At 31.6% G+C, this 14,552-nt stretch overlaps 1 protein-coding gene across 1 annotated transcript in view; it reads left to right on the forward strand.

Annotated features, from left to right (window-relative positions):
- Positions 1 to 566: 566 nt before the first annotated feature.
- Positions 567 to 14,552, forward strand: part of LOC118193986 (uncharacterized) — a 33,025-nt gene continuing 19,039 nt past the window's right edge. Inside the window, exons 1-5 of the mRNA XM_035365159.2 lie at positions 567 to 866; positions 11,866 to 12,010; positions 13,627 to 13,833; positions 13,925 to 14,191; positions 14,311 to 14,427. Of these exons, the coding sequence (XP_035221050.1) occupies positions 834 to 866; positions 11,866 to 12,010; positions 13,627 to 13,833; positions 13,925 to 14,191; positions 14,311 to 14,427 (769 nt within the window). The 5' untranslated portion in view covers positions 567 to 833. The remainder of the gene's footprint in view (positions 867 to 11,865; positions 12,011 to 13,626; positions 13,834 to 13,924; positions 14,192 to 14,310; positions 14,428 to 14,552) is intronic.

The following is a 14,552-nucleotide window of genomic DNA, read 5'->3' on the forward strand; positions in this document are numbered from 1 at the left end:
TTTACCATCCGGATAGAACAATGCTTGGATATTTATAATTTTATTGTACTAAAATCTTTGTATAATAGTCATGCAAATAATAATATTTTATGTTTAACATTAACAACATAAAAATAAAGGTGTTTTTGTTTCTGTAAAAACACTTGAAGGCCTCTGTTGATTTTCTAATAGACAAAAATTAATTCTGAAACATCATTTATCTACCTGGGAGATAATTCAACTCAGATACAAATAAATTCATAATAATTTAAAATATCCTATAAATACTTTTTCAAGTCATAAACTTTAATTTCAAACTCACGTTGCTATCTTATATTGAATAAATAAAATAATTATTTCAGAAAACACAGTTCTCCTGTTTTAAAATCAAATAAGCATTTTAAAATTAAAAAATTACACTACAAAAAATACAAATATAAATGACGGAAAAAATTATCGCCAAATATGAGATTCGGATCTAAATCAGGCTACCTACTAGCTCTGTGCTGGACCAACAATGACAGTTAACAAAAATGTTGACAAGTTTGACAAGGATTCCTTTTCAAGCATTTCTCCATTTCCCCCTTTGGGTTACACGTGTAGTAACATACAACGCCACGCTTCCTTGTCTCGATATACTCAAATATGACTCAATTCCCAATCACATCCGGATGCTTATGGAAATAAGCGAAGGGGTTTAATATTGCCCTTCAATTTGACATCGGCGTTAAACATCGGCAGACCACTGAACGTTTAACATCTCCTCTTCAAATCACTTTGGTAATTTTTTACATTAGTCAAGCATACCGAGTGTTTATTAAGTTACACCTGGATTTGATACAGAAATCTATAACATGGAGTCTTCTAAACGTATCTATATGTTCAAGGTAAGTTTGAGTGACATGGTATATAAATGTTTCCGATATAGTGTGATTAGATTTGAAAATATTGTATGGTGTAGTTATTTGTTTTATGCTTACTTTATTCCTTCTGGTTTCATTACTTGAGCTTCTGATAAAATGGATTAGTAATAGCATAACATTATGATTGGACTTCTTATAATTACTGAGTCTCGTTTACCACACTTTTGACGTTTCGACAGAAGTTTACTATTCAGTATGCATCATCAAGTACATATAAGGCGAATGGAAAATTATCTGACAATAAAACCAAATATTTATTTTAATTCTGATAAATCCTAAATATTTATTGGAATTTTTAATCTAATGTTTTAATTTTTGTGAAATAATATTTCGTATTTTATCATGAACTAGTTGTAGAACCCATTTATAAATACACAAAAACATGCTATTTTACATTTAGATGTCTCTCCTTAAGTAATCATGCGAAAACGTTTTTCAGCACCTTTTCTTCTCTCTCCGTATTGCAGATTGTTGAACTATGAAAGCAACTTAAAGTATAATTATATATCTAAGCATAAAGATGAAACACAAACACATGAATGTAATTCAAAATGAAATGCATCAGTGTACTTCAATTTATTCTGATAAATGGATTTAATTACGACATTAATTTTGTATTACTGCGATGAAATTAGGACTTTCAAGAAATAATGGTAATCGAAATTTTGTTCGGATTACTTCGATGTTAGATGGTGCGATGGTCTTCTTTTTCCCGATTACCACCACTCGAAAGAAACATTCAAACCTATAGATTTGTTATTCAGCCTACAAGCTCGATGTTAGGTGAGCCCATGATCTAGGAGACAAGATGACGAAAAATATACAGAATTTTATCTCAGGTCCACGATGGAATTGCTAACAATAAATCAGAAAATACAATACATTTGTCGTACATATCTTGATGCACCTTAACTGAAATAATGCTGTTGTCAGGTATCATAATCTTCATTTTATACTGTAAATAAAATAATTTTTTCTCGGGCGCATTCCATTGGCTTTCCCATCAATCATATGCAGGTAATAGTATTATTTATTAAGCTAATGATATCACGGTTTTGAAAATAAAAACTTTTATACGGTTCCCATAGATCTAGAAGTCTAATATATGAATACATTTTTTCCATGCCCCTTATTTACAAAATTCGCTGAAGTATAGTGTAATGAATTTCCTAACTTTTCATTTTCTGTATCGTGTCATCGAACATATATAAATTATCTTTCCTTCAGATTTAAGCAGGAACTACAAATAAAAATTGCTCATTTTGCTAGTTCCTACTTATCTTTATTGAACAAAAATATTCACTATTAATGTAGCAGACTTTATGAAACCATTAATTACAAATATCTCCATCAGTTTTGCATGTAAATGTATCCAAGGTTTTGCATTTTACTCAATAATGCACAATGACATTTTACTAACTGGGCATTTTTCTATACAAAGCGGTATAGCGTATACGGTGTATATAAAGTGGTATATTTGTATATGATTTTTATATAAAAAAGTAATATTTGTAAATATTTCAGCAATATTTATTTTATTGAAACTGTTTACATAAAATTCTGTGATAAATGTGTCTAGAAAATCTGAGTAACTGGAAGTGCAGTAAATTTATTTTCGTGCACGTTTTTCCATAAAATTCTGTAACTTATCTTGAAAGTATGAGTAACTGGAAGTTATATATATATATATATATTTACTTTCGGATACTGTTAATCGATTGTAGAAGTACAGCATGCTCACATATAATTATTTAAGAAATTCACTTTTATTAGAATAAAAAATTGTTTAATGTTTTCAAAATGTTACAGATTGAAATTTTTCCAAGTGGAAACGTAATCGCCAAAGATGTGGGTGATGAAAGTAATTCTAATTAATGGATTTTGAAATACAGTATATCAAAATTAAGAAAATTATCATTTTCTGACTGGCAGTTGCAATATATAATGAATATCTTCGCTCATAATGAATATCTTCGCTTAGAAATTTTATATATGAGTTTTAATATATTTCCTTCAATGAACAGCTTATCTGTTACTCAACCATATGAATAAAGATCAGAAAAGGGGGGATATCGTTGTGAGATGATGGTGGTGTATTTAATTATGGCAAAGCTCACTAGGGCTATCTGCCTAAGGGGAGGGATGCCTTTCGTGGAGGACTTTCTAGGGGAAACTGGCTCGTATACACGTTACACATGGGGAAAACCACGAAAACGCCCATGCAGCCAGCCCGTTCGCGGGATTCGAACCTCGGACCGAACTACCAGTGTTCAGCGTCTTTACCGCTCGGCCGCTGGTGGGCTCCGTTGTGAGATGAACGCTCGAGTTTTGCATAATATAAAAAATTAGGATATCAGTGCAAGATGCAATAATCTGAATGGTTACAATGGTGGTCTCAACAGGGATGTAAATCTAGTTCTCAGAGACGGTATGAAATTAATCTCTTTGAACTACTCTATCTGCTGAACATATCCTGTAGCCACATCTCAAAAAGGGAAATAAATAGCCGTTTTAAGCCTGATAATTTTTACTTCCTCGTAAGAACTAAAGGAAGTATTGTAATCATGAAAATTTTCGCGTATCATAGTTCAACGAAAATATGCATTTTGACCGCTATAGAATACAATTTTACGATGTTTTTGAGTGACATCTGTACATAAGGACAAAATAAAGGACTCTTTTTCCCAAAATGGATTGCAGAAAGCATTTAAAATGGATTCAGCAGAGATTTTTTCGCGACGTCTGTACGTACGTACGGACCTATGTATGTATACCCCATAACTCGAAAATAAAGAGCCTCAGAATGTTGAAATTTTGTATATAGGACTGTTATAACATGTAGTTATGCACCTCCCTTTTTGGCTGCAATCGGCCCCATCAAAAGCATATATATAAAATATACTCTTTTAAGATAATCCTACTGTAATTAAACTTAGGATATTATATAATCAATTAATCAATATTATTTAGTAAATAAATTATATATATATATATATATATATATATATATACATACATACACACACACACACACACACACATATATATATATATATATACCCACTCAGCTACTCGACTTCGTGAGCTCAGTTTTTTTTTTTTTTTTTTTTTTTCTAATATGTTGATAAATTGTGCATTTTTTTTGCATTTTTTGCTTTAAAAACGTTTGAATTATGCGTACGGTTAAGGTTTTTATGCCTTTAGTTAATCTGCATGCAATATCTGTAGAATTATCAACAATTTAAAAGTTGTTTAGTGCGGCTAAGCCTATATTTTTTACCATAGCATCTATATTTGTTTACATTTGAAACTTAGCAGGACAGTGAATTAAGTCAGTTTCTGCTCCTTTCAGTGTCATTTTAGTTTCAGTGTCTTCTTCATTGCTTCAACTGTATTTGGCGTTTTATATTTTTCTACATTTTTAATAAACATATTTTGAGGTTTTATGTATTTTTGCCTTGTCGCGAAGTGAAAATTGAATTACTTGAATGAGAAATATCTCTAATGAAATTTGAGGAAATAAGTTTAAATGAAATGCAAGGAAAAATGCGTAAAATTTAACTTTCCGTACAAGAAAGTCAAAGTCATGTGGTGTACGCATTAGGTTTTTTATTTAATAAATAAAATACAGAAGATGGTGAAGAAGAAAATGCTGCTTCGTATTCTAAGGATTAGTCGTGCCACAACTGTCAGACTATTTATAGGAAAGCTAAGAATATGAATAGTTTATAAATGAAAATTTATGTGATGAAAAATTTCCATTTATAAACTTAAATAAAAATTTATGTTTATAAATGAAAATTTTAATTTTATAAGTTTTACATCGTATCTTAGTGTTTCTAGTATATTTTTACTGATTTAGCTAAATTGCATTAATTTTTTTTTCTTATCCTTTAATTCAATTAATATTATCAAAATAAACGCGCACAAACGTCATTACATTTTCAGGACCAATTAAATATATCAAAAATAATAAATATTTTTTAAAATACAGTTTATAATTATCTGTTTTGGACACCCTGTATATTTACAATGCAATAGAACTAAAGAGAGTTATCTAAGGCTTATATTAGATACATACATTTTAAGATCAGATTAAATTTGTTTTCTGCAAAGATTTGAGAAAAATTCTGATTTGCAAATTTTAAGGCATTTTGCAGATTATATAATCTGTCAACGATGTTTTTAAAATTTTTTCTTCTGTAAAAAATGCAGTTACTTATTTTGGATTGTCATTTTCGATAGTAGAAAATTCCGTTTTTTGTCTTTTTATCTGTAACTGCTAAAACGAAATTTTTATTCATGATTTGCGAAATCACTGACACCAAAGAGACTACTTTTCCTTTTCTTGCTAATCATTAACAAAATAGCCAAAAAAGTACTGTCAGAATTTTTATGATTATAACAAATATTGTTGCATTCAATCATGGAAAGTGAATATAAACTTTGGTTCTTGCTTTCATTTTTAAGTGATACTTTGAAGAACAAAAAAGATAAGAATTTGGTTTTTAGATATGGTAGCCTCAAATACTGCTGAGATAGAAAAATTTGAAAAGCCTTTTAACTGAAAAAATATTTTAAATTAATCTACTTCTGAAACAGTCCTGCATGGCTGTAATATCCTGAATGGCTTGTCAATGAAGGCTCAAAGAAAAGAAAAAAAAGTTGTGAAAATAATAGAAAATTTTTTTTCACTTCTAATAAATGAAATATCAATAGGAGCTAAATAATAATATCTTTCCTGACGCTTTTGTACAACGGTTAAAGTAATTAATATATTACATAATTTATTTCGACTGCGAATTTCAAATAAAAGTTTGAAGATGTTCTGCAAATGTTAACAACAACAGTTACAATTAACAGTAACAGTTACAATTAAAACTTTATTTCATATAACTTGTAAGATTCTCACTAGTGTATTTCTCAGTTACTGTAGAAAGTGACGAATCTTAAAAACTAGTTAGCGAATAATCGCTTAAGTTCGTGTAACAAGAAACAACAAGATGGAAGGGTAACTAACCCTTTATTATTCAAATAAGATTTACAAAACTCCGTCTTGGAGTGTACAATCAAAGCCGACACTTAGGCTTGAACTTAAGACACTAAAAATTAAACTAAAACTAAGATTAACTAAAGAAATATAGCCGAAGCTATCAAGATTCTCATCGAGTTGGCCCCTTAACTCTATTTGACTACGAAACTTATCAAGGGCCTGAGTACGACCGAGCGTAATAACAGAGAGAGAGTAGCCCAAAAGACAGACGCGCGTAAATCAGAAACTCTGATTCTCTCTAACTCTGCAAATAACTTCGCGATTTAAATACCGCTCCTCCTCATTAAGTATTCAGAATGATTCCAAAACTACGTTCTGGCCGGAAGTAGTAAGTTGAAGTTAAGAATTTGACAGGAAAGGAACTTAAAATTTAACTGTTAATAAAATTAACATAATCCTTACAAACTTAACAAAAACACTTTACTAAAAATCTTCAATAATATCTATAATTATTTAATAATATCATCATTTTGTATATTATTACGCAGAGCTGGGACACGGATGAGGCAAGTGCGACACTTGCCATAGGTAAATCACGAGAAGGGGCGCCAAACTGGCCATACTAATTCAAAAATTACTTTAATTATGTTTTTAAATTTGTTAGTTATTATTAGGGGAAATAAGTTTCAGCAAATTTAAATTAATAAAACAATAGGAAGAACTGCAAGAAAATCTGAAAATTATTGCAATGTGCATTTGGATGTTATTTCTTATTTATCAAAAAAGAATTTTTTAACATCTGCATTTGAAAGTTATAAATAACTGGCTATATTATTTTTTTGAATTTATAAAGCTACGATTAAAAATACTTTAAGAATTATGGTATAAATATGCTATAAGAATTATGATATTTTGATTTAATACATTTGCTTTTTAATACAAATATAGCTATTTTGATATATATACATATAAGAGTATATATATCGGGGCGCGCCTTTAGCTTTTTCCCTCAGGTGAACAAATATCTTGGGACGGCTCTGTTATTATGCACAATCAAAAAAAAAAAAAAAAAATTGATATCTGCATTCTCAAGTATTTTTAACAAATTGACTGATGCCATCTAACGTTTCTAAATATTTCATTAGTAATATAAGGGTTTTATTTCAAAACATACGCATATTACAAAAATTACGTTAATGTTAAAAATTCAAACTGCAGTTTTTTCCATCTCCACATAACTATAAAAAAGTCAATTTCGAATTCGTAGTGTATTATTACAGAAACGTATTGGGTGTTCAAAGTATTGGAATTGAAATTTAAGAGTAATAACAACTGCACAACCCACATAAAATTTACAGCTAATTTCCAACGAATAAACTGTACATAGTTCGGAAGACGGAACAGATGGTACATCTTCAAAAGCAGATCATTCTGCGCAAAAGCACTGATTAAACTAAATTAATGGCTAACCAAAGTTGAATTTCAATAACTATTAAAACTGAAGTAAGCGTGCATCACTTGCTTGCACTGAAATTTAAATGGTGAAAAATTATTAAAGGAAGCGTATTAGAATTACATTTAATTATATTTTCGCTAATAAATGCAGCTTATGAAATATTTTTAGTTTACATTAGAATTTTTATCTTTATGCATTCAGTAATTCAAACGGTAATGAAGCATCAATGAAATTAGGATGCAAATTCCAATGCTATTTTCTGCCGGAATTAGAGCGTTCCCTTGCTGAATAGAAAATATTCACATTTCAAACACATGACATTTACAGTGCAAATTCAAAAAAGAGGAAAATGTTATTGTCAGTTTGGTTACAATATCTATTACAAGTATTTTTTCAAAAGAAGTAAAAATAAAAAAAGTAGACACCTCTATTTGCAAGTGTCACCAAATTTTGTTCAACGCATTTACATCTCTTTTATTTTACCGATATTTTTCGATGTAGTCATGGAATTACGCTAAGAGTACATGTAAAAATCAAAATAAGGACAAGAGTATTAAAGGAATTGTACAGTTAATTGTTTTACAACTTTTTCATAACCGGTGCTTAAAATAAAAACGATATCCGTCAAACATTTTTCTGTCGTCAGATGCAAGGAATCCGACAAAGAATGATGGGGTTCCATAAGTTTTAATATTCTCAGTGAAATATGCATTATGTAAAATGATTTGAAAACGTTTTTTGTATTTAACGCAAACACTAAAAAAAATATGAAAAAACGTAATAAACTTCATTATACGCACTTTAATCAGTTTGACCAGACGTCATAATTATACTCAGTTTTTCTCCTTAATCTGATAATAAATGTCTGATGTAACCTTGCAATTGCTTGTATGATTTCTATTTGAGGTAGTCAAGATCATTAATACACTGTTTATCATGAATTAAGGAAAAATCGCAAAAATGACGATTGCTCAAAACGTTATATGTAGGATTTAATGAAACTGGCAGTATGCAACACATAGTAAGGTATAGTAAAATAACATGAAAAGAAATTGTCAGACAATTATGGTGTTACAGAAACTAGCATATGTATAAAATGAGCAAATCAGATATGTCAGTTTGGTATAGGAAATTAACCTTCAATATGGAGTATGATTTCCCCTAGAAGCAATGCAACACATACAGTAATGTGCGATGCTGTCAATTATGCAGTCTATCAGCTCCATAGGAAGTGAGAGGCATTGCTCTTGCAAAGGAGTTGCAGACGTGGCAAGGGTCTAAAGAGGAGGAGGGAGAGCAGTCTTCCTAAAGCATCCCAAATATGCTCGATAGGATTCAAGTCCGGTGATCCAGTTGGCCACTCCATGTGCTGAATTGTTTGCTGCTGAAGATAATCATCCACGATGTGAGTCCTGTGTGGTCTAGAATTGTCGTTCTGAGTATTCACGGTTCCGCATGGAGAGACATGGAGGTCTGTGCGTCAACCCAAACAGATACCACCCCAGACACAGACACTGCCTCCTCCATAAGATTCTCTTTAATCTGAAATTAAATCTGTGAAAATTCTCTTTCACAGATGGAGCAGACAGAAAAAGCCCTCCATTGAACAGGCGTACAGAGGATATTTTGATGTGCCCACTTCAAACGTTCCCTTCTGTGAAGTGACGTAAGTGGCACGCAAATGGTTGATCGTCTCGCGTACAGACGTCCTATGTAAAGTCAAAGGAATATATAGGTTTGCTCTCATACATGCAATTTCATGCTCCTCGCAGATGACGTATTCCGATTGCAGCACCACTAATTTGCATACTGCAGTTTTACTCTGCAACTCTTACTGACAACATATTCAATTTTATACAAATTGGCTAATTTTTGAACGAGTTACCACTATTTTTATGATTTTTTCCTTAATTTTTGGAAACCAATGTCCTTTCTCAACAAACTTCATTTTTGACAAAATCTCATAGGAACAGAGGCAGGAGTCTAATGTGGTAAGATCAGAACATTTTACGCAGGGGCGAAAGGATTTGATCTGATAGACGCGGATAAATTAGTTCAAAGGATCTGGAGATGGTGATCCTTAAAAACTATATTTATAAAAAGGAATTATTAAGTAAAGTATTAAAAGTTACTTTATTAATGCGGATGTATAGATCAGTCACTTTTTCAATTTCAAATATTAAAATTTATATTAGACCCTCAGAACATTAAAAAATGCATAAAAACAACGAAAATGAAACAAAATTGCTGAAATTTTTTTAAATATGTGTAAATACAAATATAAAAATTGCAAAAATGGTGTAAATTTAAAAATAAATTTTTTGTTAAGATAATAATTTTTTAAGAAAAAGTTCCCGTCTGGGCCTGAATTCATTATATCGTCACTTTTTACTAGGTTGAATAATTCATGAAGGATTCATAAAAGGAAATAATTCATGAAAGGGAATACCTTTAAATGAGACTGTATTTGTTTCTTATAAGAATTTTGTATTAAAAAACAAAATAAAAAAGTTTAATCAAACAAAAGGTTAATTTATTTATTAAAAATATGTTATAAAAATGGTAAAAAATAATTGTAAAATTAATAAAATAGTTTCCAAATAAAATTTTTCTTGCCACTAAAATTTAAATTGATCCATATTTAAATGCTATTATGCATTCAAATAATTTTGTGTAAATTATACGAAATTACCTAAATACAAGCCACCTAATATCCTGAAAGCCATGAATATAACTTCTATCTTCTAAATACAATCCCTAAATTTTGAAGTAATTCTACCTTATATCAATCTTATATTATCATTTTTGCCACAAAGCTATTGGTCATATATCAGTATGTTTCCAAATCAAACAACGCAGCCCATGTAAAAACATAGAATTATTTTGTATTATTATGATTTACTACCGTTTCACACACAATGTATATCAGCTGTTCTTATTTTACAAATTTTTCAGTACTGCTTAGTAACAGGCACATCAGAATAAGGTCCAAAGAGCTTCCAGGTTACAAACTCCTTAGAAAAGCTTTGCTTTACCTGGCTGAAAATATTACCGATGCCTTCCTCTAGTTGACACATGGCAGGTACTCCACACCTCTATTGCCGGACGCTTGCTCGGAAGCATTCGTCGTAAATAGCAGAAATCATTAATAATTTAGCCGATTCATCCCTTAAAACTTCTACAGGGAGTAATGACGCACCCTAGTTCCATCTGTTCTTAGAGACTATTCTAGCTATTCAAACACTGATCAAGACCGTCTTAATTAAGGACCTCTAGACTTTACTGTTTTGAGAGTAGCTTTCTGAAGAAGAAGAATAAATTTATTAAAACATGTGCAGATGTATTCACGGGCCTGTAGGTTGTTCTCATATTTAAGATAGCACAGATATTCGTGGCAAGTGATCCTTGCTCAACTGTGCCAGTACCTTCAGGCAAATTTCCAAAAAAAAAAAGTCTACTTGAATTTCAAAACAAAAGTATACTTGAAATTGCCAAAATAAAAATCTATTTGAATTCTATGAATACAATTTTTAATTCGATGAAAGCAACCTTTATTATGATGATGCCACCTTTATGCAAGTTGATTTTTGTGAAAGATTTTGTTTGGGAAACAATCGCTAATTTGCGTAAAGTGCCGGCAACTTTATCATGGATAACTATTTTAAAGAGGTGGAAACACATTGAAATTATTCCTTTTTAGGATGAGGAACAAAGAATTACGCTGCACTATGGTGAATTCGCGACGAGCTAACAAAGACCGTCTTAAGACAATGAGTTTAAGATGTTAGATTTTATTTGAATTACTCCTCTGTTTTTAGTGTTATGAAATCTCCTTTTCTCATGCGCAATCTGTTATTGTTTTCTAAATGGATTCTGCAGTTATGATTAATGTTTCATCGGTTTTTAATTCCTCGATATCAAGTGAAGAGGTGGCATCATCTTCACCTCAGGAAATTTCCTGAATTCCTGATGTCTTGAATGTTCCTGTTTCTGCAGACCAGGGAAAGGTTCGTTTCTACCAATCAGCTGTCCTTGAAATCGAAAATTCAACTCGTCTCATACATAATTCGCACAGTCAAGGCACTATTTCAATCTTTGAAAGAAAATAAAAAAACATCTCTAGCATATCAAGTAAACACTTAAATTTATCATCCATTGGCGCTTCATATACACAATAAAAATACGCATACATAACTTTTTTGACTGCCTGAAATAAAAAGCAAAGTATTTCCAATCAATTCCATATTATACATGCTTAAAGAGATCGCATAAAATTTCATTATTTTAATCTCGGAGGCCTTATATATCAAAATGTAGATACCTACTTTCTATTTCATTTTATTGCTCTAGACGTGTTCTTTCGGTTAATTTATTCATCTTCGTAAAATTTTACATTTTCCCAACATTGAGAAAATATTAATATAATATATAAATATGGCCTAATATAGCAAATTATAGGCAGCTCAATTCTTGATCGTCTGAACATGCTAAACATTTTATTTGCTATTCATCAGGTTGTAACTAATCTACTCCTACTCCAATCACTGATGAACATTGCCGAAGGAGTTATAAGGCCGTTGAATCAAGTGAAGTCACTGAATCTTCTCAAAAGTCATTATCAGAATGATGAAGCACCAGACCCTATGCAAATGCCTATGTGTAAGTATGTGTTATCTAAAATATCTTAAATATAAGACTTTCTGAAACGATTTTTTTCTCTCCTTCAATGGTAAATAATCCAGTAAAATTATTTTGAGAAATTAAAAATTGTTAAATTTTTTTAAAAAATTAGAATTCTACTGCAATTTTAAAAATGATCTAAATTACTATTTTCTGGAGCGTACAGTGAAAAGAATGATAATTTCATTCTTTTTAATGTACGCTGAATTAAATAACATCTCTGAGATTATTAGTATTAGATACTATTATTAGAATCATTTAACAATTATATTTTTTTTTCTAACGAAGTAAATGATATCTAAATAAAATGATACATTAAATTACTCCACCAATTAGGATCAAATACAGGAAATGTTCACACAATTTTGGCATTGGAATTACCATTCTAATTTATGACTGGCAAACGTTTCATGACGATTAGTCCAATGTGTTTCTCAACGCCTTCAGTTGCCGAAAAGGTGACCAACACCGCTTCAGAATGTATAATGTAGTATATAAATAAAGACGTTCAACGTAAAATTAGGACAAATAAGGAAGAAATTATATTCTTCGAAATTCAGCTCGATTTTATCGAAGTATTGCTATTTCGATGAACGCCACAAAAGATGTTGTTATACTTCAAGTTGCCATCGGATAGTTGCTCGAAACAAGAAAAGTATATATTGGAATAAATTTTCCGACGCTTCTGACAGAAAAAGGACTGAAGCTAGTACTTCATGCACAAATCTGTTAGGAAGAAAAATTTTGGAAGCTTCTAAAAAATCCATATTGCAAGGCGATTTAGCATGAGCAATAGCTATGGTCTTCGGAAGTTGTAGTTTTCAGGTTATGGTGCCTAATCTTGAACTTCAGACTTGTGAATATGCCTTACACAAGTCTTGTGAATCAGACTTGTGAATATGCAAAACCATTTTCAGAAGAAATCGGATAAATGCCTCATGACCAAAGCTCCGGTATTTCATCTTGTACGATTGAATAGGCTTCGTTTTATTAACTTATTAAAAGGAAACTAGAAAAGCATGCTGTCTGATTCCTGTAGGTAGAAAAAAGCTAACGATGAATGACAGCCAAATGGAAGGAACTGAAATGTCCTTAAGTTTCAAGACTTAAAGCTGAAATACTCGTATATGAAGGTACGAAAATGTTATTTTAACAGTGCATGGATAATTATGAAACAGAAATTACTTTCACTGTTCTCAATTTAGTGGGAAACTGCTGCGCATAATAATCATTCCGAACACTGCCTAATTAGATGTGTTAATTGTAGTTTGTTTACAGAGTAGTATACGATATAACGTGAAAAAAAATTCATACCTCGATTAAGCAGATAGTTTTGATGTATAAGTCCTTTATTTTTAAGGACCACAAGCGGCCGAGCGGCTAAGCCGCTGAAAACTGGTAGTTCTGACCTGATTTCGATTCTACGCGAATGAGCTGGCTGCATGGACGTTTTCGTCGGCCTTCCCATGTGTAACGTATATACGAGCCAGTTTCCCTCAGAAAGTCCCCTTCTTAGGCATCCGTCCCTTTAGGCATATAGCTCTAGTGTGCTTTGCTGTAATCAACTAAACCAAACCTTTATTTTTATCCCATAGCGCTACTATCTCAACCTGTAGTGGCAGCTACCTATTACTTCAGCTCTGCAAGGAGGCCTTTGAATGGAGATTTTCAAAGCTTGGATGCATCAGATCGCTGTGAAGCTGCAGATTCAAGACAAGGTACTTGCTACGAGACCTCGGACTGCGTTGATCTAGGAGGAACACCAATGGGACGATGTTCACACGAAGGAGTTTGTTGCATATGTGAGTAGTTTTTCACCTCAAATTACTTAATCAGCTTTCCACAGACCTTACTTGTCATAATCATAATAACAACATTGTTTTATTTTCGTAGTTGATGTTCAGTGCGGTGGGGCCACCAGTGAAATGATATCATATTTCAGAAGTCCTGGTTTTCCTGAACCTTATGAACAAGAAGGAACCTGTAAAATGAGGATTGCGAAAAATTCTGACGCTGTTTGCCAAATTCGTCTGGATTTTCTAGTGTTTGATATTGCTCGACCCGTAGAAGGGAACTGTTCCCAAGACATGCTAGTAATTACAGGACAAAATGAAAACAATTTAGTGCCAAAGATATGTGGCCTTAATAGCGGTCAACATTGTAAGTTCATTGTTGATATGGCGTTAATATGACCTCCCTGGATAACAGTTGATATTTTTATTATGATTTTGCCAGAAGATTTGGCACCAAGTCACACATTTAATGTTTCGTTCTTTCAGATTACATAGATGTGGAGGAATCCGGGGCTATTAGTATACATGTGACAATGGTGGGAACTTATGGAAGAAAATTTGAAATCAAAGTTACTCAAGTAAAATGTACAAGTCGCGATGCAGGTAAATAGAAATACCTTTTTAATCATTTGTTATTTATTTTAATTGTAAACTTTGTTTAGATTCAAGAATGATCTGCAATTTCAATTCAGTTCATATGCACTTTAGTTGAGCTTATAGAGTTCCTC

This window comes from Stegodyphus dumicola, chromosome 6 (genome assembly GCF_044657685.1).
Source record: "Stegodyphus dumicola isolate Sdum_Otavi_A_Nest chromosome 6, ASM4465768v1".
Taxonomy (NCBI): domain Eukaryota; kingdom Metazoa; phylum Arthropoda; class Arachnida; order Araneae; family Eresidae; genus Stegodyphus; species Stegodyphus dumicola.